This window comes from Convolutriloba macropyga, chromosome 2 (genome assembly GCF_964194025.1).
Source record: "Convolutriloba macropyga chromosome 2, txConMacr16.3, whole genome shotgun sequence".
Lineage (NCBI taxonomy): Eukaryota > Metazoa > Xenacoelomorpha > Acoela > Convolutidae > Convolutriloba > Convolutriloba macropyga.
In genome coordinates this window covers 55,564,319-55,589,528 of record NC_134469.1, presented here as the reverse complement: position 1 = coordinate 55,589,528, position 25,210 = coordinate 55,564,319, and the positions used below count along the sequence as shown (strand labels likewise).

General features: G+C 33.7%; 1 protein-coding gene across 1 annotated transcript in view; it reads left to right on the top strand.

Moving 5' to 3' along the window:
* The first annotated feature begins 2,981 nt into the window (after positions 1-2,981).
* The window catches only part of LOC142334937 (acid-sensing ion channel 1A-like), a 24,646-nt gene continuing 2,417 nt past the window's right edge, over positions 2,982-25,210 (top strand). Inside the window, exons 1-5 of the mRNA XM_075383266.1 lie at positions 2,982-3,233; positions 11,726-11,942; positions 13,215-13,374; positions 21,612-21,721; positions 23,760-23,976. Of these exons, the coding sequence (XP_075239381.1) occupies positions 2,982-3,233; positions 11,726-11,942; positions 13,215-13,374; positions 21,612-21,721; positions 23,760-23,976 (956 nt within the window). The remainder of the gene's footprint in view (positions 3,234-11,725; positions 11,943-13,214; positions 13,375-21,611; positions 21,722-23,759; positions 23,977-25,210) is intronic.

Sequence of the window (25,210 nt, the reverse complement as noted above, 5' to 3'; positions counted from 1 at the left end):
GAGCTGTTTCTTAAAAACATTTTCATTTTTTTTGTTTATATTTCAAGTAACTAAGAAACTTGTCCTTTTCATACCAAAGTTTCGTTAAAGACCATACCTAACTACAACCAAATGTTGCCCAATGAACAGATAATTCGTTTTTGAAGGAATCGCTCAAGTTTTTATTGCTTCGACTTTGAGGTTTCGTAATTTCTACTAAAAATATTGAATTTCTGTTTGAGATTCTAAAATTTTCTGTAGTCTAATGCAGTATCGTTGAATAGAATTGAAATATGCTTCTTTTTTATCGTCAACTAAACCTATCCAGTGCTTTGAGTGGAACGTCACGAATTAAGCTGTTAAGACTTCAAAAACATTTTTAAGAAATTTTTTGTAACAATAACCGATCTTAAATTTATTTCTGTATACATGTAAGTTAGTCTCAAAAAAAACTAAAATCATTTTTACTGCAACCAAAATAAAAAATGGTTAGCATTTAATTCTTCTAACTAACGGTTTTATGACTTCGATACCACGAGTTTTCATATTTTTTTTTCAGTTTTCGGATATTTTTTTCATATTTTTTGTTTCTCTTGAAATCATATCGGATTATCCTTGTTTCGACAGCTCGCCTTGGCAAATCGAAAAAAGTTGAATTGATGATACATTAAATTACAGTGAAAAACTTAGGGTTTCGAAGTATTCGAGACTTTCTTCTATAACTTTATGAATTTTTGTTTTTGCCTGTAATTGTTGTCGTTTTCATAGCCATGAGACTTACTGTGATGATTTTAAATCTTGATTTAGTAATAAAAGATATCTTTGCGTTCTCGTCGAGGCTGGTCTGAGGGTATTTATATAATTCCGTAGAAGAAATTGAATTTAATGGCATTGAAACTACGGGTTTTCTCAAAGTTTTCATGGTTTCAATATATTTGTTGTTTATTTGTTGTTTTTTCATACATTTTCATATAATAAAAACAAACTTGTTGCTGTTAAAATATTAATCGGAAGGAAAAAATTTTTCTTGATTTTTTCTTGATTCATATTTTATTGGCTTCGATGCTTTTCTCTCTCAATTTGTTTTTTGAACTTGCTTTTTTTGCCTGTTTTTTTGTTCTTTATAGAGTCTTAATCTTTTCCTAAAGGCAAAGAACTCTCATAAGCTTCTAATTGAGGGTTGAATTAACTTACTCAATGAAGTCAGTGTTAACTAAAGGTCTTAAAGATTCTTATATATGTTTTCATTTTTTTTTAATTCTTCAGTTTTTGATGTAATTTTCGTCAACTTGTAGCTTATTCTCATCTTTGAGAGCTCCCATCCGCATCCTTGTAATTCAAACTTCAACGTGTTTATTGGTACTAAGAGGTAACTGTTGTTTTGTTTTTTTGGACAAAATGCGTTTTCATGTATTTTTGAGTTGCCAATATTTATGTTTCTTTTCTGTCTTTTTTTAGCAAATTCGCGTAATAACATATCCCAATGATTCTCAAATGAGGCCGATGTGAACACAATTAGTTTTTCAGTGTAACTCTAACTTAATTAGTACAAATAACAATAGAAATTTTAAAAAGATATATTATTCATATGATAGCTGATGATTTTAATTACCAAAATGTTTTGCGTTTTCACAATTTTTTTGTATAATTTTTAGTTATTCTGCACATTTAGTCCGCTTTTATGCCTTAGTCCAAACTATTGGACAGTTGATATTGGTTTCCTAATAAAATTTTAGTAAATTTTTCTAGAATTTTTTTTGTTAAAAGCTAATGGTTCTGAAGACCTTTGAAGTTATTTGGTTTAAAAAAGGTTGATTTATTTTTTAGTTTTGCCTCATTATTTCTCCTTTTTGTCGGCTTACCTATTCTCAATAAATAAAAATCCCATCTGCTTTGTAGTTAAGAAAAAGTAAATTTGTGTAGTTAGGGTTTTTTCTGACTGTAATGTGACGTTGTTACTAGGTGCTATTAAAATTAGATATTGAGTTTTGCCAAAAATTGTTTTGTTTGTTTTTCTCCTCTTAGTCGTAATAATGGTAGATATCGTGTGCGCTCTTTTTTATCATCTCTACATTTGGTTAAGAATTAAGTCAAAAATGTAGATGAGCTCGAGTTGGAACATCATGTGCGAACGCACATTAATGAGCCTTTTCTTGTTAATTCAAAACATGAATGAGCGGTCCGAGCATTATGTACTAACCCAAATTACCATGCCTGAAGGGTGTCCACATTGTAATTTTTTTACGACCAATTATTGCTGCGAATTGTCCTTTGCCCTGCTGAAACAAACCTTACTATCGCTACTACTTCTACTTCAAAGACTTAGATCTTAAAATACCACAATTGTGTTTCCGCAATCGGCAACGCCCCACAACTATAAACGAATTAATTGTTTGAATTATACAGTCATGGGCGTTGTTCTACAGTTTACAGCTGCCATAAACTAGGCTGAACTTTGCCAGCAATCGGAAGCTGTTATTAGGAAAACGACTTCACTTTGTTTGAACTTTCAGAGAACCATTATTGGAATTGAAGACTAATTTATTGACTCTCAAGTTGATCTATTGTTCCCGAGGAAAAATTATCCAACTAGAAGAAAGCTGTTTGAAGAAAAATTATTGAGGAAAATCCAGCAAGAGGAAACAAGTTTTATCTGAAGAAGATGTTAGCGAAAAATTGTCAAGCTTTCCTCAAGTTTGTCTGAACTTTGATTGTGTTTTGGAATGTTAGCAAGATCATAACCAGTCAGAATTTATAAGTATAAAATTAGTTTATAAAGCTATTGCTAGGACACCGCAGATCGTGTTCGAAAAATTAAGATCTCTCATGTCTTGGCAAGGCGTATTAAATTTCTTTTATTTGTTTATGCTCCGTCCAATTATTTAACTGTTATTTACAATCTAGATATAGGAGAACCAAATAAAAAGCGATGCTGAAAAATTAATTTGCATTTTCACCTTTGTTTCTTCTGTATCAATCGCTTTTGTTATCAATTGGTTGCCATGGAAACCGTGGTGAAATGGTCACAATACGGCTCACTTCACGGAATAACCCACACTCTGAATGCTGAGAAAAGATTCTCACATCGTATGTTGTGGGCGATCGTAGTGATGACATTTATGTTTATTTGTTCCTACTTGCAGATTTCATTCCTATACACATACTTAGTGGTCCAGCCGACAGTGGTTGACCTCATGTATGAGAGAGAGGAGTCGCTGAACTTTCCTAATGTGGTCATTTGCGATTTGAACCAGGTTAGACGACAGCTGAATTACGCAGTAGATATATTTGCAGGTTTGTGATTTTAATCCCACAAGCGCTGAAACATAGCTGGTTTAAAATCAGAACAAGTCGCTGAAAGGTTTGCCAGTAGTAAAGTATTTTCTTATTTTAGACATTTTAGCTCTAAAAAGCAAGGCAAACTGCAAAACTAGGTTCTCTCAAGAAAGTAGAAAATTTTTCTGGAAATCCAGATTTTTTTTTTGCTCATTAACCTATCCTAAACAAAAAAGCGCCTAAAAAGCCGCGGAAGTCCAATCCTATCCTAGTTTTGTAACAAAAAAACAACGTTCTTATCCCAACTCTAAGTCTTACGAGAAGAAACTCGGGAAAGCAGATAAATTTTTAAATTAAAAGAACAAAAGAAAATAATAAGTACATCACATCGAAAAGACCAATCTAACACAAGAAAACAACAGGCAACAGACGACTTCATTCGCTAATCCTCTTTTTTCATGTCTTTGATTTTTTTCAGACGATTTTGTTTTTTTTTCATTTTCAAGCGACTGTTGTCTCGTCCTCGGATGTCGTCTCCCCGTCCCAAACCGCGATAAGCATTTAGGTGAGCGGCTGAGGAGAAAACGCAAACTTTGATGTTGCTAAGTGGTCAGAAGTTAAGGATTATTCTAAATTAGCTAACGCCGGTGACAATCAAGGACAAAATTCGGAAGCAAAAATCTTTTTTTTTGGGAACCTAGCGATAAAATTTTAAGAAATTGCAGCTGATGGGAAACCTCTACTTAAGATAACTGCATGGAGAATTTATATAACTTATGCTGAAATTTTTTTCTTTTCTAAAAAACATGATTTCAAGCAGCATGATCAGTGTTACTTTGTCTAAAAAATTTTAACTTCAGCTATTTTTGGAACTCAGTTTTTAATTACAAACCAGATTTCCGATGAAAAGATTTGTTTTTTGCTAAAAAAAAGCTTCTCTCTGCAACAATTAAGTATAGTGATCGAACTGAATTGTTTTCTACTCGAAATTGATTTCATAATAAAGCATTCTGTTGTCCTAGATACACGTCACTTTTTAAAAACATATCATCTTGCAGAATTTCAAACTTTAGCACGGATAATTTTTTTCTTATAGGGCTAATTCAATTAATGTTCCAGGATCGCAAATATCTGGAATTAATCATCGCCTAAACAATCCTCATATTTCTTCCAATGTTTCTTTCAATTCATTTTTAACATACCCCAAAGAATTGAAACTGCAAGAACAACAATCCGGACGCTAAGCTGACCAAAACTTTTATTAGATAGCCGTATACTAGTTAAGTAGAAGCAAAATAACGGTAGCAACGTCTCCCAATTTCTCGTGATTAACATATCGCCTGGAAAATTGAAGAAAAGTACACCAGATGTTACTCTCCTACTGTTCGGATTAAAAAACACCAAAAGCGCTCTTTCAGGAAATAGGAAGCTCTGTTACCAAGTTTTCTCGAAATCGCGCACTATTAGAAATTTTCTAAGAGATTTCAAAAATTGCTTATTTTTTGCAATTTTACTTTCAGAAATCAATTGTGGAACAGATTATTGAACAAAACTGACAACTAGATAAGCAAAATTTATATATTATATTATTCAGACAAAATGCTTCAGAAGAGGATTTTTGAAGGACGTCTTAATAAGCTGAAAGTCTATCACAATAGTTAGATTTAAGGTGTTTGTAGAAAAGATCATTAAAAATTAATCAGTTTGGCGCAAAAACTTTTAATCGAGAGAAATTGGGAGACTTTTGCTTCCGTTATTTTGCTTCTACTCAACTATTATATGGCTATCTATGAAAAGTTTTTGTAAGCCTGGCGTCTGGATTGTTAATCTTGCAGTTTCAATTCTTTGGGGTTGTTGAAAAAAATTGAAAGAAACATTGGAAGAAATATGAGGATTGTTTAGGCGTTGAATAATTCCAGATAATTGCGATCCTGGAACATCAAATCAATTAGCCCTATAAGAAAAAAAATATGCACGCTAAAGTTTAGAGTTCTGCAAAAGAATGTTTTAAGAAAGTGACGTGTATCTAGGACAACAGAATGCTATATTATTAAATCAATTTCGAGAACAATTCAGTTCGTTCACTATAGTTAATTGTTGCAGAGAGAAGCTTTCTTTTATCAAAAAACAAATTTTTTTATCAAAAATTTAGTTTCTAATTAAAACTTAGTTTCGAATATTGCTGAAATCATTTTTTTGTCAAAATTACACCGATCATGGATGTTTGCTGTCATGCTTTTTAGATGGGAAAGAGCGCGCAATTTTAAATGTTAAATTCTAAAGATAACAAAAAAATCTCAATGCAACTATGTTTGTTCTCCTTGTAAATGATATGACTTCTCAGTGCCTTCATCGTAAGTAAAAACTTCACATCAACTGCAAATTCTCAAAGGTTTTATGTCTAGCTTCTCAAAAAAGAAACTTGCAGACCAATTTTTTTCTTGATTAGCACCGGCATTAGCTAAATTAAGATAGTCTCTAGCTAGTGAACAATGTGGTTTGATATAGTTTTGATCACATACATCAGTTTTCATGTCATAAGTGTCGAGCAAAAACAAGTGAGTTGCAATTTTCAATTTTTTTAGAAGAAAAACAAATATTTTTGTTCTGGAAAATTGAAAAAAGAACCCAGATGTTACTTTCTTACTGATTCGATAAAAGAGACTAATAGCGCTCATTCAGGAAGTAGAGAGATCTGTTACCAGTTTTTCTGGAAATCCTGAAATTTTAAGATTTTCTCAAGAGATTTCAGGAATTGCTTGTTTTTTGCAATTTTAATTTCAGAAATCATGTGTAGAACAGATTGCTTAACAAAACTGACAATTAGATAATAAAGGTTTGTAGATGATATTAGTCAGAGAAAATGCATGAAAAGAGAATTTTTGAACGACGTCCCAATATGCTGAAAGTCGATCACCACAGTTAGATTTGAGGTGTTTGTAGAAAATATCATAAAAGATAATCATTTTGGCACAAAAAACTATTAATCGCGTAAAATTGGGAGATTTTTGCTGCCGTCTTTTTGCCTCTGCTCGCTTATTATTTGGCTATCTAAGACATCCTGGCTTTTAGATTGCTGTTCTTGCAGTTTCATTTCTTTCCAGTTGTTGGAAAAAATTGAAAGTACTATGAGGATTTTTTGGGCACTGAATTCTTCCAGATAGTTGCAAATCTGGGATATTTATTCAGTTAGTCGTTTAGACAGAATGTTAAGGCTAATTTTTTACGCTCTTCTGCAGAATGATATGTTTTAAAAAGAAAATCTAGACCACAGAATGCTTTGATATATTAATCAATTTCGAGTAGAGAACAATTCAGTTCGTTACTTATACTTAATTCCCGCATAGAGGAAAATTTTTTTCAGCAAAAATCAAGTTTTTTGTCAAAAACTTGGCTTCTATTCAAAATCTGAGTTCCGAATATACCTGATGTTAATATCTTTTAGACAAACTTACACTTATCATGGATGATTAAAATCATGTTTTTTTGAAAGGAAAGACCGTGCAATTTTAAATAATAAACTCTTAAGATAATTAAAAAATGCTCAGTGTTACTGTGTTAATTCTCAGCATAAGTTATGAAAATTTTCCAAGCCGTCATCGTAAGTAGAAGCTTCCAATCAGCTGCAATTTTTAAAAACCTTATGGCTAGCTTCACAAAAAAGATACTCGCATCCCAATTTCGTCCTTGACTATCACCGGCGTTGGATAATTTAGTATAAGCTCCTGCTTCTGAAAACCGAGAAAAATTTTAAAAAATGCGATTTTTTGTCAGCCGTTCACCTATATGCTTAGTGTTGTTTGATATAATCTCATCCATGTACACCAGTTCTCCTGAGTCGATCAACAAGTGAGTTGCAATTTGCAATTTGGTTATATAGAAGACTAGGCTTGGTAATGTGCATTTGCACGCGATGTTCTGGTCCCGCCCATCCAGTTTTTGGTTTTATTATATACCAAATGAGGAGGAGAAAGAAAGCATTCACAAATTCACATATCTTTCAGCAAACAATTAAACGAAAAAATTATACTGGACTAGAGAACGGAACAGTTAAGACTCTCTAACCCAGCTATTCAGAATCTCTCATAGCAAGCAATTGAGACCTGTCGTTAAAGTTAGTATATCGGACGACTGCAAAAACAACGGCAAAAATCAAACAAAAAAAAACAATTGAATTTAAAAAGTAGGTGCAGCAACCGTTGAAATCATAGGCTAATTATAAATAATATAAAAAACATCAATAAATTTGAACTTTTTCAAAGACAATTGGACTACTCCATCAGTGTGATAATGTGGAAAAAACACAAAATTTAGAATGGTCTATTATCCAAAAATCAGATTTTTCTTATAATAATCCGTAGTGCCAATGCCAAGAAACCATTGATTAAAAAAAACTTTTTTAGTATTGCATCTTGGTGTCCTGGAAAAAGGAAGCAAGCTGTCGTTACTGAGGATACACTGCAAAAAAGAAAAAAGTTAGATAAAGACGACGAAGCTCAAAAATCCACTGATTTTTTGAAAAAGAAGTTATTTCGAAAATTTTACACTTATCTTGGATGATTAAAATCATGTTTTTTTGAAAGGAAAGACCGTGCAATTTTAAATAATAAGCTCTTAAGATAATTAAAAAATGCTCATTGTTACTGTGTTAATTCTCAGCATAAGTTATGAAAATTTTCCAAGCCGTCATCGTAAGTAGAAGCTTCCCATCAGCTGCATTTTTTAAAAACTTTATGGCTAGCTTCCCAAAAAAGATACTCGCATCCCAATTTCGTCCTTGACTATCACCGGCGTTGGATAATTTAGTATAAGCTCCTGCTTCTGAAAACCGAGAAAAATTTTAAAAAATGCGATTTTTTGTCAGCCGCTCACCTATATGCTTAGTGTTGTTTGATATAGTCTCATCCATGTACACCAGTTCTCCTGAGTCGATCAACAAGTGAGTTGCAATTTGGTTATATAGAAGACTAGGCTTGGTAATGTGCATTTTCACGCGATGTTCTGGTCCCGCCCATCCAGCTTTTGGTTTTATTATATACCAAATGAGGAGGAGAAAGAAAGCATTCACAAATTCACATATCTTTCAGCAAACAATTAAACGAAAAAATTATACTGTACTAGAGAACGGAACAGTTAAGACTCGCTAACCCAGCTATTCAGAATCTCTCATAGCAAGCAATTGAGACCTGTCGTTAAAGGTAGTATGTCGGACGACTGCAAAAACAATGGCGAAAATCAAACAAAAAAAAACAATTGAATTTAAAAAGTAGGTGCAGCAACCGTTGAAATCATAGGCTAATTATAAATAATATAAAAAACATCAATAAATTTGCACTTTTTCAAAGCCAATTGGACTACTCCATCTGTGTGATAATGTGGAAAAAACACAAAATTTAGAATGGTCTATTATCCAAAAATCAGATTTTTCTTATAATAATCCGTAGTGCCAATGCCAAGAAACCATTGATTAAAAATAACTTTTTTTAATATTGCATCTTGGTGTCCTGGAAAAAGGAAGCAACTTGTGGTTACTGAGGATACACTGCAAAAAAGAAAAAAAGTTAGATAAAGACGACAAAGCTTAAAAATCCACTGATTTTTTGAAAAAGAAGTTATTTCGAAAATTCAAACAATCCAAAAGCCCTCAACAGCCAGTTGTGTTTGTTATTATGGAGACCCAATCGTAAGAAGACAAAAAAACGGCAAATACGGACAGAAGCCAAAGTTTTATAAACAAATTATTGAAGCCACAGTGTTTGAGACATTAAATCTATAATACAGTAAAAATCATTAAGAATTTTAAAATGGCGACAAGGTTTGAACAAATTACTTGGGTCCCTTGGGTTTGTCTAGGTAAAGTGTCCTTGAGGAAAAGACACTAAAAAAACACATATATTGACCGGTATCGAAAACTTACTAAGTTTTTGTGAAAACACAACTCTAAGCTCTATAGACATCTGTCAAAACATAAACAACAAAAAAATAAGGTTAAGAGCAACAGAAAACTGATGATCACTGTCAATAAGAAGACTTTGTTACTTGTTGACGACAAAGAAGACAAGGTTTCAGTTATCAGTCTATAGTTTTAATGGTTGCGCATCACTGCTCTCGCAAATTTTATTAAGAATTTTTTTGGCTATTTGGCGTTTTTTTCGTTGTCATTCGGCATATTTGGAAAATCAAAAACCTTGATTGCTTCCCTGGATGTTTAGTTGAATTTATTTGCTGATTTCTGTTTATAGCTCACGGCCTTCAAGACTCACTTAGTTCCTTAAAGAAACGTTTCTGGTTATTCCCATTTTTTTTGTTCTCTACGAAAATTAATTGAAAGTCTTCAAAACAATTAGCTATAAAATGAAATCAGGAAAAAGATTCAATTAAACATCCAATGAATCCTATTCACTGAAATACTATTCATTGAAATCTTTAATAAGGTTCTTTTGCGCATTTTTTAAATGCCAATGGGAACTATTCTGATTTTGATTAGTTGAAAAGAGAATAAATAACTACCTCAAATACGAAAATAAGCGAAAGTTAACAATAGTTTTACAAAATTTCGTAGTACAAATTCCAAAAAGCCATTTTTTAATTATGACACTTCTGCAAAGGGTTTTCCTTTGCGTGGAATAAGCATTGCCATATAGATATTGAGACAAAGCTACATTTGGACAAAAATACTGTTGAAAAAAGGAAAAAGAGGACAAAAGTCATAAGAGGCACTAGATAACAACGAAAAGAAATGTATAGGCTCACCTTCAGCTCCCTAGGAACAAAATTGAAACTTTATATAACAAGACGTAATCATGAGGCTGCAAAAAGAAAGACAAATGAGAGCAAAACAAAAAGGATTCAATTAACTTTTACGAAAACACGTTGTCAAAGCCATAAAAACTATGAGCTTTTCCCTGAAGACCAACTATTTTTTGCATGGTAATATTTTGTTGTAAATGGGATGTGTAATTGAATACGCCCTAATTTGAAATCATTCTTTTCAGTAGTCAACATAAATAAAACGAAAATTGCGAAAACATTTTCAAAAAACCGCACCCTAATACAATCCTAACAACCAATGATTGTAATAATCCATCTTGAGTCCAAACGTAGCCCCAATTTTCCTGCTCGTCCATCAAAAACATTTATTTTTTGCATATGTTTGCAAAATAGATCAATTATCTAATGAAATATTTCAATGAACCGCATAAAAATCATGCATTTTTTGTAACTATTAGAATGATTCGAAAAACCGGCAAAAACTTAATTCCAGAAATCTCCTTTAGGAAGCGAATATACAGCTATCTTTTTTGAAGTTTTCAAAAGTTGTGGCATCAGATATTAGGTCTCTATTTCCAGTAAATTTAAACCAAGTAGGATACAGAAGCGTATTAAGAGTCTTTTTGATTTAAAAGTATCAAATTCGAAAAATTTAGCAGAAGTATTAACCAAAAGCTCGGATAAAACAAATTGGTGAGTCTTCTCTATCCTTAAGCGTAAAACCAATAACATTGTTTTAAAAAATATAGACAATTTTTAAGCAAAATTGACAAAGTCTGGTCAAAAATTACGGACAGTATTTCTAAAAACAACTGAATTCACTCTATTTTTCCAAAACTGCAAACCTCGACAACTCCCTGTTAAAAATGTAAATAAAAAATTTTTTCAATTTCATATTTTACGCTGGACGGGCTTTCTAATGATACACGTCTCACTTCTTTACGATGAATATACCTATCGGCCAAAATTGTCTGAGCAAAAAAAACCCATTTGAGTGTATAGTTCCTCCCCCCACAAGTGGGTCGGAACAAAAAACGGAAGATTTGTTCTGAAAAATTGAAGAGAAGAACCCCGGATGTTACTCTATTACTCTACTGTTTCGATTGAAAGAGATTGGTAGCGCTCCGAGGATCACATGCACTGCCGTCGCACGTCAAAAGGATTGCTCGTGCACTATTGAGTTAAACGTTTATCAGCTTTCGCAGCAACTTCTGTCTGCTGGTAATATGTAAGTATCGGCAAAAGAAATGAGCAGAAAATGTTGGTGAACCATATTTGGATGTCTTAAAGAGAAAATAGTAACCCCAGGCAAGACCAAATGGTTATCTTGCAAGATCTTGTAAGATTCTCGCAAAAAAATGGTTATCTTGCAAGATTCTTGCTAAAAATTATTATCTTGCAAGATCTTACGAAATCTTGTATCTTGCAGGATTTTGCAAGACGAATGGGTATCTTGCAAGATTCTTATCAATATAGAAAATTCGATCGCTGAAAATTTTTGAGCTTTATTAACAGTTTTCAACTGATAATGGACCATTTTTGATGTCCATTTGAATTAAAACATTGATAGATTGTTTTAAAGCAATAGGAATTGAAAAAGGGAATAATTACAGTATTTCAATTTGAAAACCAGATTTTTTCTGCAAATAGAAATTTTTGATATAACTATTTGTGGATATTTAACCAGTTATAATTCCAGGAAGATGATCAATGGAATGCAGTGCTGGATGTTCCGGGGAGGAAAACTGGACCTCTGAGTCGTCTTTTAACACAGATGAGCAAGAATGAGATGTTTGAGAGCATGCGATGGGAGTTCAGACATAATGTTACTCAAACAATCCTCAAATATCCTCGAGTGACCCAGTATTACGACGAGTACTATGCCAGAGCCAATCCAGAATACGCATATAGCATAAGTAAGGAGTATAACAGTTATGATAAAACTGTCGGCTAAATTTTCTCATTTTTTCCTTGTCGGCTAAACGCCCTGTCGGCCAATTTTCCTAGCACCGTATAACAGAGTTACGTTTTGTTTAATACCTGCACCAAGTAAATTCTTTGTTTCTATGTGCGCTTAGGCGTAAGCTGAGTGTGTGCCTGTATATCTATCAATTTCTACATATATCCATTGGCTCAATCAATATTAATTGATATCTATCAATTTAAATTAGCACCCAGAATCAGACGTCGACTAATGAAAAGATCCTGCGCGACTGAAAAGTAGTTTGAAAAGACCATGCTCGGTTCAAACAGCCCGTGAAAATACTTTAGGTGGACCTAATCGTTCAACTAGACTTCGGTTTGACCCAAATTTTTGATTCTCGATTTTAGCTCGACCCAAGTTTTAGCTGCTGGACTTAAGCTCGACCCAAATATGACTTTATACTTGGACTTTAACTAGGAACTGAATGGTGTAGTTATAGTCAATATTGGACCCCCTACTGAAATTATTAAAAAATTTCATAAGTCGAGGTGTAGTGCATCTAATGAATCTATTGACATTTACCGTTTAAAGTTCTAACATCAACATTGCCTTCAAAAAAAGAACGGGACTTTTTTTAAAAATTACTTTTAATGGGGGCACATATAAAACTTGAGCTTTAATTGGGAGAAAATTAAAAACATCGCTTATAAAGGATCGCTGAAAGTAGAATGAAACATTCGAGTTCGATCCCCCAACGCGCCGCATCTGTCTCGAGTAAACAAACATAGCTGATTGATGCTCAGCCCTTCTTCCAGTTCTAGCTTAATTCAATCTCTTTTTTTTTCTTTTCTTTCTCTTTCATTTACCTATTCTTTCTTTCTTCCCCCTCTCTGACAAAACTTACCTTCATGTCTAACAATGTCCAATAACAATTGCAAACGCGGCTAGCCAGAAGTACCCAACTACAAGTAATAGCAATCAGGAAAAACCAGTAAAAACCCTCCACGGTGTTTAAAATGGTTTCGTACCCCAGTAACATTGTACAGTTTAGAGTCAACTTCCCAAATTCAATCTCAAACTCACAAACTCTCGAAAATGCTGTTGTAATGAAACTTAATTGTGTTAATGGTTGTACATGAATTTCTCGCTGAAAGTGGAATGAAACATTTGTAAAGAAAAAATTTGTTTATATACCCTGAAGAACAGTTATTTTATACCATTGCTCAATTAATAATAAAATTGATTGATTTTTGTATGTGTATAGATTATCTAGAGACACTGGATGAAACACTGAAACAGTATCTTGACCCTGACTTCAGTGACACTGGTATGTCGGCTGTAAACTTTGACCTCCTCAGTAGATCAGCCTCCTCATCCCTCACAGAGCTCATCAAGTTCTGCCAGTGGAACGGAGAGGACTGCAGGTAACCAGCCAGTTTCTTAACTAAACATCAGCAAACCACGATCATAACTTAAACACGTCTACTCCTGTTTCGATGCTTGAAAGCACAACCGGATTGACAAAAAGTTTTAATCATAGAACTTTCATATTATGGACCATTGACTTCATAAACCACAGAAAAATTAAAAGATTGTTAAAACTACAACTTTGCCTTAAATGAAAATTCTATACTAAAACTTTTCCATGAAGGAAAGTTTTATGACTACAACTTTTCCATAATAAGGGAGTTCTATGGTTTTTACTTCTCCATAACAAAAATGAGGCATTTAAAGGGTCTTGGTCTTTTTGTGCGTCCTCATGAACTTCTTAAACTACAAAAGAAAACAGTTTTGACTGTTTTTCTTGCAAAACAAGCAAAATTCGAGGCTCTTTTTTCCAAGACCTGATTTATATATATATATATATATATATATATATATATATATATATATATATATATATAGGGAACACAGGGTTGGGACACAGGAAGGTCCCTGAAAAGGAACAAAGGGTTGGACATTTAACAAGAAATTCAAACTTTTTTAAAATTTTAGCCACCAAAATTCAAACAAAAAAGCCAAACAAAAAAGACTTGGTGCCTTACAATGCTTATGGATAGAAGGCAATATCAAAACTGTATGGGTAACCTCGAGCAACTGCTTGTCCCCGAAGGTCCTAATATATTTTTTAAGTAGAAATGAAGCTTTGAGAAACATTTGGCGAAATCGTAAAACGTGATCTAATAGTTATATATATATATATATATATATATATATATATATATATGTGTATATATATATATATATATATATATATATATATATATATAATATGTATATATATATATATATATATATATATATATATATATATATTATGTGGGAATTTTTCTTAACTCAAGGCCAACGTTAGCCAAGTGCACGCTTTTTTATCACTACAGCCTAGACTTAGAAGTGAAGAAATAAAACTAATTTCTACATTAAAAAAACCATAGAAAATTTCGCGTTTCGGACCTACACATGTTTTGTGTAATAAATTGCGTTGACCCAATAGACAAATCTCGTGTTGTTTTACCATCCTTATGGATGGGCGGAACTTCCAAAATAGTATGGGTCCCATTGAACGACTCCTCTACCCAGAAGGTGCCATTTTTTTAAATAGGAATGGTTTTTGAGAAACATTTGACGAAATCGCAAAACTTGACGTTATATATCACTTATGGGACATTTTCTTATATTAATTCAAGGCCAACGTTAGCCTAACGCACGCTTGTTATATCACTTTGAGTAGTGTTGCAACCATTAATTTACGGTTTTCATTTACGGTTTTAATGAGTTGCGGATAATTATGTTAGATTTTTCGCCGATACTTATTTTTTCAGAGGTTGTCAGCTCATATATTACGTAATTTCAGCCAACAACCTTAATCTGAGGTCGTAAATTCACATATTATCATAAACAATGCGGTCTTACTTCACACCTATAGTGTTCTGATCGATTCAAACTTGTTGGTTCAGACAAGAAGAGGAACAAAAAGGGTACATTAGAAAGTTTCTTGCAATAAATTAGCTTTTCTTACCTAATTTTGTGTTGCTGAAACATAAAGCTTCATAAGGACTTCAATAGTTATACGCAAAACTTTCCGAGACAATGTAAATCCCTAGTCAAGATCTAAACTTTATTTAAAGACATAAAAGTGAAGAGGGGGCAAAGTTGATTGGAATTACACGGTCGAGCGGATACCTAAAGTCATTACAAAACTCTTTCATAGGTCCCGGCATGTTTTTTTTCATAGATGAAAGCGCTCGAGCTTTCTCCTTTCATGATTTTATCCCCAAATGTAATATTAATGCAAAGCTATTCTCATGTGTCAATAAAGAGCCTTTTCAGGGTTCAGTTTATTAAACAAAATTTTCATGGATCAAATTTGAGTCTTTTGTAAATGTCAAATACGATTTGTACGAACAGATAATTGGAATTATTGAACAATAATTTACAATAACTTTTGTTTCAAAAAGACCCATTCAACATTAAAAAGATTTTCTTAATCAATACTTGGTCGAGGTGTCGAAAAGTTTGAATTTTGAGGCGAACCTAAGTCGAGGCTCTTGTTAAAGTCAATACAAATTCTTTTGATAGCCGACTTTGGCCAAACAGAGTCTATATTGCCCCACTTTGCCCAAATGTCTAGATTTTGGACAATGTATTTTTATCAAAAAACCAGTCGACCAATAACTAATCATAAAAGATAAAACAAAAGAAGAAATTCACCTGAAAAACTATCATATTTACATTTGGTTCCAAGGGATTGTAGGGCCGGCCATGTCTTGGTAATTTTGTCTCTGGGTTTCGGTTTTATGCTTTAAGACGACCCCAGTGATGTAATTGGAGGGTCTTCACTCATTAAAAGTTATAACCTTCATATTCTGTTACCCCTGTTGCATTTTATTATCATTTATTTTTCGTTTAGATTTTCTGGGACTCTCTTACCTGGCCTAGCTTGTTTTATACCAGCTCCTAATTATGTATCTCGCTTTTTCTTAATCTTACCTGTTTTTCTTAGTTTTGACTAGTTCGTGTGCTATGTCTCGTGCCGTATTGTCCGGATCAGTTGACTTCTCCATTTTTGTGTCCCAAATAATTTTTTGATGAAGACGAAATCGTTCATCAGTTGATTCGTGTATGACGGGATTCTGGGAAAGTTGGTGTCCGTTTATGGCTGATGGAAGTTTTCCTCTGTTTCTATTTCGTTAGCGGTTATTCACTTTTCTCAGTTATTATGGTTGGTCGATGAGATCCAACAGCGCCAGGTATGTTTCTCGAACTTTTATCCGTTTCTTGGCTGCCTAATTTATTGTTAATTAATTAGTTGATTAGCAACGGATGGAACTTTGCATTTGCCTCTGATGTGTCCGAGTAGTCTGATTCACTTGATGACTCAGATATCTCTTTTTTTACGTCTTTTTGTTGACAAATGCAATTTTTTCCTTATTTAGGACAAAAACCTTGAAGTAATTCGTTTTTAGTCGGTTTTTTTGTTGAGTACATCAATTAGTGCCTTGTCCTCAAATTTTCGGTTAAATCTTTTACCGAAAAGATGGTGTTTGAAATATGAAATATGGAACGCAAATTAAAGATGGCAACCATTTACAATACTTCTCAGACAAAACTTTCTGCGTTTCCGTTCATTCGTCCAAATTTTTCCGCGATTGACGCATTTATTTTGGTAAAATATTGCAATAAGTCCGAGTGTACTTTCATCAATCCAAAATACCGTTTCTTTGTTCATGTCGCAGTTTCAAAGGCTTTATTTAATTTTGTAATTATGTTTTCAAATGCTTGTTGTTAATCTTTTCCTCATTCTCAAGAGAACTTGTTTTTTTGCAGTGTCTTGATCGCGGATGATGCCATTTTTACGAGATACTGTACCGATCCCAGAAAATACCTTACGTAATCTAAATTTTTGGCTGAAACGGAGCGATGATTTTTTTAGTTTTTATAGCCGCGAAGCTGTAAGCTGAGCAGAACTATATTGGGGTGCTCTTGGTTTTTTGTTTTTTTTTCGTCTGACTCTCTTTTTCGTTAGTTCACATTAGTTCTTAGAACGTTAGATTCTTCACATTAGAAAATTAGTTCTTTTATTTGTTCACACAGCAAAACTGAAAAAGACAAATTTTCTGAATGACTTCCTCCTCACAAAAAGGTGTTTGCGCGTGTGATATCATTCCCCATTCTCTCTCTAGAAAAGATTTTAAGATCATTTGCCTGATTAGATTTTGATCACACGTGACTTACCTCACTCAGTAAAATGACTTTTGCACTTTAGAATTTAAGCTTAATTTTAGTTAGTTTAAAATCACAGGAATTTATATGTGCAGTAAAGGTCTCTCATAAAAGGTTTCTGCGGAATGATTGTAAACAAGCTTTATTATTTTATCGCTGAATGTTATTTTTCTAGCTTTTCCAGTGCCGTCGACTTCTTTTCCAATTGAGATCTGTATCTGTTTCTATTCTCTATTATACAGCACGCAAGTCTATTCTTTCGCAGCTACTACGGCAGTCTGCCGGCTATGTTATATATTTTTGAACGGATACCCATAAAATTTAAGTTTTACCTGAACCATTTGAAGCAATTTTCAAAAATTAGTTTTTTTGGTTGATGCGGTATCTCCGGCGTAATCTTGTTTCCTCTGTATGTTGTCTACACTGTGGGAATCTTTAAGTTCCAACTCTCTTGTTGCCAGCAAGTATTGGCTTAAAAGGATCGGGTTTCTAAGCTTATAGTTCTACAAATGTTTAATCAAAAAAATACGGGCGAATCCGAAAATCTGTAGAGACGTTCTAATTTTCTATTTTCCCGTTATTTGGCCTTTTACCGAGGAGAAGACGCAATGATTTTTGCTGTATCTAGGTTGAGATTTAACTTCAGAAAAGCATGATACTTGTAATGATTTTCAAGTTTGTCTAAACCCAGTATGGGGAATTAATATGTTGCGCTGTCCCCCACTTGATTATTGAAAATACTGTGTTTAGTGCTGAACGTAGTCGTCTTAAGCACATTTATCAGTTAGCAAAAAAATCAAATACAAAAAATCAAATCAAATCAAAAAAACAATTCTCTGTTTTTTGTCGTGTCTGAAATGTTAGATTCTTGCTCTCCTGAAAAGTTCAAAGGTCGCCTAATTTTATTAGAGGAAGAAAATGAGTTACCTTTAGGTAGCACATTATACCTTTATCAGAAGTTCAACGCTGCAGTTACTTTAGATTTTTGTTTTTTTTTTTCGATTTTTTTTATTTTTGCCTTGTTTTGTGCTTCAAATTCCCTTAATGTACTTATCGTTTGCTTTCATGGCCTTTCTAATAGTCTTATAATCGCAATTTGATTTTTCGTTGTTTTTCTGTTCTGGTTTCAAAAATTATTTTGATTGTCTCTCGGAGTTTCAACAATTTGTTCTACTAGGGTGCCTTCTTGTCGGTAATTAAGCTTTCTATGTTGGTTGAATGTTCAATCAAATTGTTAGCTACTTTTGGAAACTGTCTAATCTTCTGCTTTATGTGCATTTCATATGTTGTTCTTCAATTACTCTTTTGCGTCCAAGTTCGTATTTATCTCGGTCATTGTAACAACTTTGTATTGTAGCTTCTTCTCGTTTACAGATTTCTGCTATGGTTTTTTAATTTCATTTACTTAAAATCTAAGTCTTTTAGTTGTTAAGTCCGGTCGATATACCACTCAATCATTTTTTGGTTTTAGCGGGGACCCTTTAATCATCCCATCTTAACAGCAACTATTCAGCCAACCGGATTTTTTGCGTAAATCTTGGCCGATATGACGTAGAAAGACATATGTGTTATCAATAGATCGTCAAATGACATTAATTAACGATGCGGATTTGTCATAACTGCATCTGTCCTAATTTTAGCACAAGAAGATGGTAGCTGAATTGTTTCTCTTGGTTTTGTTTGTCAAAATTAAGCCTCAGTTTGCTAATTTATAGTAATATATAAAAAAAAACATTTTATCTACTCTCAGATTTGTTGATTATTTGGTCCTAATTTTTCAACCTCAAGTATGATCAATACTGTTATATTTTCCCTATTTGTAAAATAGGGTCAGTTTTTCGAGCACGATCGGGTAAAGATTCTGGAAGAAGACTGTGAAGTTTTTTCTTAAAAATGAAACACTTTTACCCAGATTTTAAAGACTTCTTAGTCTTTTTTTCATCGTGATCAAACCTAAACTTTTGAAATTTTCTGGTTTTTTGTCTGTTTCAAATGGCCTTCATTGAATGCATATAAGAATACAGACTTTTTATCAGGTAAATTTTTTTTCAAATTTATGACAATTCGTTTTGTCGAATCAAACAATCTTTAATTTTGCAGCTCGAATAGTAAAAACTGACGATCTGTATGCCATACAAGTAACACTTAAGTTCTGAAAATAAAGTTTTTTCTGGATAACTTTTTCTCTTCACAAAGACCTCTAGCGTGTTTACTAAGTGTAAACAGACAATGTTCTCATTCCACAACCAATGCATTGACCATCAATAAAAATCTGTTTTTGTTTTCAGAGCTAACTTTCTGAAGACGTAAAGACTTTTGGACGCTATGAGTTCATGTTTTTACACAACAATTTGAGTGTGAATTAACTAAAATTACTTAAATTCTGATTCTATTGGAAGCCTTATTTGTTGTTTTTATTTCAGAAAAAGCCGCAAAAAGTTAATAAAAGCAAAATTATAACCTAAAAACCTAACAAGCATCCTCCTACACCACAAGAACAATTAAATAAGTTACTTAGTTATTACATCAGATATTTCTCCTTCAAATTATTATTACTGTCTTCTCTGAAAAGTTAAGGATCTATTCCGTTTGTGCCCCCAGTACGTTATGCTCCCCCCTGTTACAGAGCACGTTCCATTACATATTAAATGATTATGTAAAAAAATATCACGTGCGTCTGGGGGTGCAAATAATATGCACCCATTAAGCGGGGGGGACATAAACGGAAAAGTTCCAAAATTAAATATAATTTTCCCCAAACGTCTGTCAATTGTTAATACATTCGAGTTTCATAACTCCTTCTTTCCTCATTTCGTTGTTTAATCAACTCAATGTTTCATAAGATCTTCAAATTTCTCTTCTAGGAGAAACTAGAGACTTACCTGGTCTATCATGTTTACTAACAACTGTAAAAAAAAATTTGGAAATCTTCTTTTCAAGCGTTGTTTTTGCTTAGAGCCTTCTACTAGAGACCCAGCCATTGTTAGTTTCCTTTAAATTGTATGCTCAGTGTTTGGCAATTTGCTATTTCAATTTAAAAACTAACTGAGTTTAAAACCAATTTTAAAAGTCTTTTTTATTTTGTCAATTTTCTGTGCTTCTACTTACTAGTTTCTCAAAATTTCCTTTTCTGTTTAGAACACAGTTCTATCTGACCAATTTCTCTGCCAAAGTTGAAAACAGAACATCACTGTTAGCTGTTTTGTATTCTCTTTAAAGAAAAATGTGTTGAGGTTGTTTTTGGCCTTATTTTCATTTTTTGGCAATTATAAAGCAATTAATCAGATATCACAAAATTTTCCCATTTTGACCTCAATAAAAGGAGCGGTACGTGGGTTTTAGTTTAAAAAAACTGAATCTTCAGTTTAGGCTGCAACTAGGTTAGTTCTGCTTTACAAACATTTTTCTGTGTAATTTTTTTTTCATTGAGGAGTCGCATTTGAAAATTAATGATGAAATATCATCCTTTGTCTTTTAGGTCACAAAAATGACAAAAAAATGAGAACAATGAGGTGGGAACTTTATGCTGTACAAATTTTTTCTGACAGTGAATTTAGAGGGAAACTAAAACTGAGAATTTAGACAGACAATTTAGATAATATATGATTAAAAAGAAATACAATATGTCACGAACAATTTCGGTGTATGAGTCATATGGGAGCTCTCGGGTTTCTTCGATGCCTTGCAGGGTCCATGCATCTTTTCGAGCTCTTCACAATAGTGAGCACACATATTTGGAACTTTCCAAAAATTGAGTAGGAAAAGCGCTGAATTTTCGAACATTTCTGCCCAAAAGCTTTGCGTAATAATGCGCTGAAATATGGTAAGAAATTTTTGACGTATTTTGCAGAGTAGAATATAATAAAACACAAACGAAAGAAACATAGAGAAATTTGCAGAGATAAGTTAAAACGCAGTGAAAAACTTGTTTTTGTGTCTGATATTGTGCATTTAACATGGACATGGTACATGTCTCTAACCGGGCATGAGTAATATTCCTAAGAACAAATGAATCTTTTTGCCGAATCTTAGAAACCATATCCAAGATCATATATGGTGTCTGAATTTCCATATCTAAGACCATTATGGCTTCCTGGATACCATATCCAAGACCATAAAATGTTCCATCGGTGGGAAAACCATCGAAAACGTGCTGATCTGCCTAAATTACCAATTTCATGTAAAATTTTGAAAATCATACCAAAGATCATTTATGGCTTCTTGGAAACCACAGCAAGATCATGCAAGAAATTTTGCTTAGACTTGGATGGAACCATATATGGTCTTTGATATGGTATCTAAGAAGGGTCATCCCGGGTGTTCAACTAGTCAGTGCATTGTATAAATGACTTATTCTTGAATCGCCGGCTGTAATGCTGTCGAACAATGTTCCAATTAAACGAAACAAGGATTGGCAAACTTGTTGTGACGTTTGCAGGCACGAGGGCGATTGGGACTTTGTGAAGACTCTGAATGTGATGTGTTTGGAGTTCACTCCCAAGGACAGAGTCGTGCGTGACCAAAACCAGAAACTGCGCCTCATATTTGGTAAAATTGTAACAACCAACAGCTGGCTAGTAAATAAGCCCAAAAGAATTACCACATTACTAGGATGTGGTGTAAAGCTTAACACGCTATACTGCATGTCTAGAGATGGTAGGTTCGGAGTCCCCTTAGCGATAATTATTTGTACTAGGGGCTGTTCGTTTTACACTGGTTGGTTGTTATTAGGGAGTACTGCCCCTGAGTTACTCGGATCCTTGTAGCATAGTAAATCGGTATGCTGTTTTAACATATAGAAGTAATAAAGTGCCAAAAACTAATAAGGTTGTGCTCCTTGCTGATGATAGGAATTTGTTTGCTAAATTTGAAGAACACATCACGTGATGGTTTCGAAGTACCCTGACACAAAGAAATTGGAGTGAGTAGTTAATGAAGGCACAAAATTGTGTGAAACATTCTCACATTTCGGAACCAATGAACTACCTTTGCCATAAATGTGTTCACTTTGTATCTTTTTTAATTTAGAAAATAATACAGCACGAAATTGCGAATTAAAATGCACAATTAGTATGAAGAACCACAAAAACAAATAGGGGTTTGTTATCTACGGAGGGGCAAATAACACCAATCTTAATAGTAACCACATCAGCAAAAATATTTAGCAAGGTCATTTTTCAGTTTCCTGAATGCCTTTAGTTTTTAATTACATACATGCACTCCAAAACCTTTTAAGTTTGTTTTCATATATTGCCAAAAAGTGCTGGAACTTTTGAAAATCCCCATTAAAAGTGTTGTAGTTTCCATAGTAACTGTCATTGCTCTTAGGCCAGAGCGCCGTTTATGATGCATTTAGATCAATCATATTAGCTGGAAATATATCATAGCTAATTGCAAAAACATCTAGCTTGAAATGTTTCCTACTTCATGTCGGCCAATCAATTTGAAGCAATCACTTTTTATACAACTTAACATATTCGGTTGTGTTGATATATTTGGTCTTGTAGACTGATTTTATGTCTGAAGCGCCACTAAGGCTAGATCTGGGCTCTCAAGGCTTGACCAGAGGTGGGTATCTCATCTCAATTTCAGCTAATGAAAATAAAGAGCAATTGCCAATCTTTGCTCATTTTTTCCTTTTTTCGTTTTTCTTCCTTTTTTGTTTCTGATTTTTTGTACTTTTGATCTACTGTCCTGGAACCTTGTCCAGAACTCCTTCCGTTTGTGTTCATTTTTTGTTATTTTTTACATTCCAAAGAGCATATGGCTAGAAAGCAGTTAATTATTGTTCGATGAGCGGTCCTCAATGAGCAACCCAGTTAAAATTAGGAACCTGTCGAAGATCCCCTGTCGAATTCGATTGATTTGATCTTGCTACATGTTGCAAGATAACTATTCAGTGTTTTGAAACATAGCCGTTGATCTTGTAAATACGCAAATTAGCTGAGCAAATTTGAGCATGATAAGAGATATCGCGAAGAGTGTTTTCTATAAGTTATTGTTGTAATAAATCAGATTAATTACGATTTTTACAAGTGCTGATTCAGAATAAGAACAGAAATGTTTTAATTTTTTTGTGGTATTTCAGGTGTACAAACCAAATTAGATTGGTTTTTCTCTTGAAGTTCTCGAGAACTGTTTGCCACTGATTCAGAAAAAGAGCAGCGTGTATTTTGGTAGGTTAATCAGACTGTAATTTTAGGTACAGCCAAAGCAGACTGTTATTTCACTGGTTGTAGGTCCCGGCGCCGGGCTTATCGCTGAGTTTGTTTTATTTGTTGATTGCTATTTAAATTTTCATAGATTCTTTAATAGTAAAAGAAAAAAACTTTGTATGATCTGCTTTCAAATAATATGCATAGGAGAGGCGATGAGCGTTAGGGTGACGGCGAATGAACGTTTCCGGACTTAATTGAACAGTATCAGTCAGTTTCTGAGCTCCCAGCAGTCCAAAAATGTCCTCATTACACAAAAAGTTGTTAGGTAACTCGCGTTAGGTCACTCGTTTTAACACAGCTATTAGATTTTTGATCATCTGCAATCATGAGATCAAAAAGTTGGTGCGGAAAAGCGTCTTTTTCAACAGATGCCGAGATAGATCAGGGGGTTCCGTTTCTGGACGTGGGAGGAGGATTGGCTCTTCAGATATTTTTCTATGACCCCACCCACTCAGTATTGACCACATTGGACAAGAAGTACTCTTTCAACATTGGGCCAGGCTGGAGCTACAAAGCTGGCCTCTCTCTTAACAAGATCCATGACACCTCTGGATTCAGTGACTGCATCGAGGAAGGCACACTGGGGTAAGTAGAACATCTGTCACAGTCTTGAAGTCTGTGGAAAACCCCCCTCTAGATGAGAGGTGCTGGCCTATCATTTTCCAGATTGTTCTACCCCCCCCCCCCTCCTCCCCTCCCCCCAAGTTGGATGTGCTATATTTTTACATAGCAACGTGCTCCATAACAACGCATAATTTGTACGTGGGGCATAAAACACTGGGGGCATAATAGATCCCATTTTCCAACATAAAAATCGACCAAGTCACAGGTTCAATTATAAACACTATTTTTTTCGAGAAAAATCGAGATGATTTGGGTCCGTGTAACCAGGAAGTTTATTAATCCAAAGTTTACAAACAAAAGAAAACAGTTTTCTAAAGCTGCAACCTTTGAAAATGGTTGGAACACTGTTGTTATTTATTTTTTTTTAAAAAAATAAGCTGCGTTCAAAGATCGAGCCCATTTAATTGAAATCCGAAAAACAACGCAAGCCTCATTTGATAAGAATTTAAACAGTGAAGTTTCTTTTTTTAACACTTTCAAGTATGTTTCTGAATAAAAAATGAAAGAATACTTTGCAAGCGGAAAAGGTTTTATCTGTAACAATGAACTAAAATTTTGTTAAAGCTGACATACAAATTTTTCTAACTCTGAAAGATTGAAACTCAACCCCGTTTGAGTTCATTACGTAGCAAATGTTCAAAAGAGCAAATTTCAATGAATTTAGCGTTTTGTGTAAACGAGAGAAAAAAATAAATGTGGTGCCAGTTATAACGTTTCAAATGTTATTTTCAAATCTTGGAAATAAGTTACTTATATCTTACAAAAAAATTGACAAATTGTAACTGGAATTCATGGATAAACGTAGCCCAATTCCACCATTCCGAGGATGTTTTTAGCCTAAAAAGTTATTTCCCAAAATTTAGTGCTAAGTACTAAACTCAAAGGCTAAATTGTTGTTGTGAGAAGTTTTATTGGTAATTGCAAAGCCGCATGTTCTCTTTTTAATCCACTATTAGTAGCGAGAGGGATTAGGTTTTCTGTAATTATATTTCGTGGGCGTTGGAAAGGGTCACGTTGAAATGCTTTTTTTACAGAGTGGCAACTAATGATTTAAATGAGGTTCAAAGTAGCTATAAGAAAACGCATCATGGAAATCGAGTTTATGTATACAATTTTAAAGCAACTTTGAGCTAAATTCGCTTAGTATAGCTAGTTTTTATGCACGCTTAAACTCTGACCTTAAAACATGGGTATT